The sequence below is a fragment of the Raphanus sativus genome, chromosome 6, assembly GCF_000801105.2.
Source record: "Raphanus sativus cultivar WK10039 chromosome 6, ASM80110v3, whole genome shotgun sequence".
NCBI classification, from domain to species: domain Eukaryota; kingdom Viridiplantae; phylum Streptophyta; class Magnoliopsida; order Brassicales; family Brassicaceae; genus Raphanus; species Raphanus sativus.
Window position 1 is genome coordinate 36,462,007 of NC_079516.1, and position 3,144 is coordinate 36,465,150.

The 3,144-nt window shown below is 33.8% G+C and overlaps 1 protein-coding gene across 1 annotated transcript; it reads left to right on the forward strand.

Moving 5' to 3' along the window:
* The first annotated feature begins 440 nt into the window (after window positions 1-440).
* LOC108809879 (uncharacterized) lies at window positions 441-1,768 on the forward strand. The gene is made up of 6 exons (XM_018582017.2): window positions 441-592; window positions 694-839; window positions 931-1,083; window positions 1,159-1,348; window positions 1,457-1,511; window positions 1,596-1,768. The coding sequence occupies exons 1-6, from the start codon at window positions 574-576 to the stop codon at window positions 1,603-1,605; spliced, it is 573 nt and encodes a 190-aa protein (XP_018437519.1). The 5' UTR covers window positions 441-573; the 3' UTR covers window positions 1,606-1,768.
* Window positions 1,769-3,144: the final 1,376 nt, after the last annotated feature.

Below are 3,144 nucleotides of genomic sequence, written 5' to 3' on the forward strand. Positions count from 1 at the left end.
ATTACTAGTGATATGTTAATTAACTATTTTAGAATATAAATAAAACTTGTTAAATTATATTTTTAAGAAAATAATGAAAAAAATATTTTATTCAAGATTTATATTTATAAAATATTATTGTTGCTAAATAATTTATTTTAAAAGTTAACATCTAAGACTTTTTAAAATGTTGATATATATATTTGTGCCAGAAAAATCATCAACTTTAATATTTATTTATATTTGTGCCAAAATGATATGGTCAACGAAAATTTATGATTAAATTGTTTGTCAACAAAAGTTTAGTGTTTTTTCTGTTTACCAAAAAAATTGGTGAAAGTTTGATGATTTAAAATGACATATTTTTTTCAGTATTAATTTTGTTAGATGGGGTTGAATTAGGAAGGATTTAAAAGTATCCGGGGTCAGAAAAGGAAATTAGAGAAACATATAGGGACTGGGGGTAAAAAAAAAAGGAAATAGAGAGGAGGATACTATATTAGAGAGTTCCAGAAGAAGAGGAAGGGATCTCAAAAGCAAATTAGGGTTCATTCATCCAAGGAGAGGCGATAACTTTAAATTCTTGACGAGGCGATGCCTGAAGCGTTTGAAGGTACGATTCGAGTTTAGTTTCGAATCGAATGTCTATAAACTACTCTCACTCTCTCTCTCTCACTCTCTCTCTCTCTCTCTCTCTCTCTCTCTCTCACTCAGGCTGGAATCAGTGGGTCGAAGATCCGTGTTTGTTTTGGCGACCTGGGGATTATAACTATCAGACGCCTAAGCATGATCCCGAAAAGGCTATCTACACACCTGAACAAGAGTATGAAAGAATGAGGGAAGAAGTCGATAATAGCGAGGTAATAATAATTCGTTATTTGTTTTCAGCTTTGAAGTTGAATGTTTGATTTTTATATATATATATATATATATATATGTGAAACACACTAGGGTTTCGACATCGATTTCGATAGCTTCCGTTGCGTTTTCAACTACCATCGTGCATACTTCGAGTCAAATGAGTTCGTGGATGAGCCAGAAACCACTGGAGATTTACTCGTGAGGCTCTCCAAGGAGGCCCTAGATAATCACAATGGAACATATGTGAGGCTCCTTCTTTTTTTTTTTGTGCTTTCAGAATTCCAATAACCTTCCTTTTGTGCAAAAAAAAAAAAACAGGAGACAGATTTTGAGTTTGTCAAGGTTGTTAAAGCCAACTTTCACTACTCTGCTGGATTCATGTTTCTCATAACGTTTGAAGTTCGTGATCCTTATGATGGTCTTATCAAACCATTCCAAGCAAGGGTGCGCCACCTTAAACATACCTTCACTGAGCATGTCTTCTGCAGGCCTAAACCCAACGCCGGAGGTATTCTTCTTGTTTCTATCCAATATTGTGTGATCTTTATATATTCTTCTTTTCAAACTGGTTGGTTTTTGAATTTTGTTGTAATTTTTTTCTTTTTTTTTTTTACAGTGGAATACTTTGGGAATGCCAAGACAGATATCGAGAAAGATGCCAAGAAACAAAGGTAGCAGAATATCTTCCCAGTGTCTTTACTTTTATGATGTTAAGTTCTTGGAGGAGTTGATTGATTTGGTTGCTCCTTTTGCAGATTGGACTAGGAGCTTTACTATGCTGCTACGAGTAGTGAGTAGTGAGTAGTGAAACCTTGAGATATCTCTCTTGTTTAGTTATCTATTTGCATCCTGAGAAATCTAGATCTCTCTTGTCTTGTTTTTGAATTTGCTTATTGAATAAACGAACCGCTGCTTTGTTCTCTTTTTATTCGTGACTTGTTCACTATTATCTATCTATGTAGCAATAATAATACAGTCTAAAATGTAACTTTCATTTTGTGGTGGTGGAAACACGGAATAGACTAATTTAAAGATAAATATACCAATGTCTAAAATATGATCTTGTCCGGAAACATTTTCATAATTTTTATATAACTTAACAAGACTTGTCAAAGACATATACATACACCTGGTTGTTAATGTCTTTTGGTTCGTTGATATATATTTATATTTTATTTTTTTTAATTCAAATATTGTTCTTTGGATTAAGTATGTGTATGTTTTTTCGTGAGTTTTCTCACTGAAAATATTAGAATGGAAGTTGACTAATCTAGCTAAAACAGATTGAAAAAAAAACATATCCACGACATTCAAACACATGAGCAATTAAAGTTTGGCAAAACAAAGGTAGTACACAAGAGAGTTAACAAACCAAAAAGACAAAATGCCTGAAACAAGAATGTCATCTTGGTAAACGAAGACATTTACTATACGTACTCATCCGCCTCTCATACGTCTCTAGTCTCTCTAGCTTTGGCCTTCGTAGTGTTCCAAAAGCTGTTTAGAAAAATTATTAGTTTAGAGCATAGTGAAAACAAATATATGTCAAAGTTAATGATTTAGTAAAAAAAAAAAGACATTATTACCTTAGGGTAGGCAATGCAGGTAAAGTGAGATGGTGCTCCTCCACGGCTAATCTGTCGGGCAATTTTTCCATAACCATCTTTTCCCCATTTAGATCCTGCTGAATTTTGAATTTTCAAATAGTGAATGCCATCTGACCTCCGTGTTCCATATCCAACCACTAAGAACATGTGTTTTTGGACGAGACGACCAGATTTTGTAGGTGCATTGTAGATACCATCCTAACAAAACAAAAATTAACGAATGTAATATTGTACAGAATTTTTTTTTAGTATATATTAAAACTAAAAAAACAAACTGCACTAACCCCTCTAAAACTAACAAAGCTCTCATCAGTATCCATGCAAACAGCTACAGGACCACCATCAATGAGCAAGCGCATAAGTTCCTTTTCATCATCCACTTTGTTTATAATGGGAAAGTCTTGAACTTTAAACACACGAACATTCTGCAAAAGACCATGTAATAATTAAATAAGACACAAGCAAAAAAAAAAGACTTATATCATTAAAATATTCATTACCTTGGATTTGCGTTCTTCAGTGCAAAGAACCGGTTTAGCTATTTTCTTATCCTTTTTATAATCCAAGGCTCGTTCAGGACATCTACAGTCGTCCTCTGAAATGGCTCCGTAATCGATAAAGAACTTCTGCATATGCGTTAGATCGTTCAGTCCACCTGACCTATCTACTTCGTCAATGAGACCCACTAGTAGGTGAC

Excerpts from the sequence above, each read along its gene's own strand:
- LOC108809879 (XM_018582017.2), top strand. Across the intron at positions 1,084-1,158 it reads ATAATCACAATGGAACATAT|GAGACAGATTTTGAGTTTGT; the intron begins GTGAGGCTCCTT and ends AAAAAAAAACAG. Across the intron at positions 1,349-1,456 it reads GCCTAAACCCAACGCCGGAG|TGGAATACTTTGGGAATGCC; the intron begins GTATTCTTCTTG and ends TTTTTTTTACAG.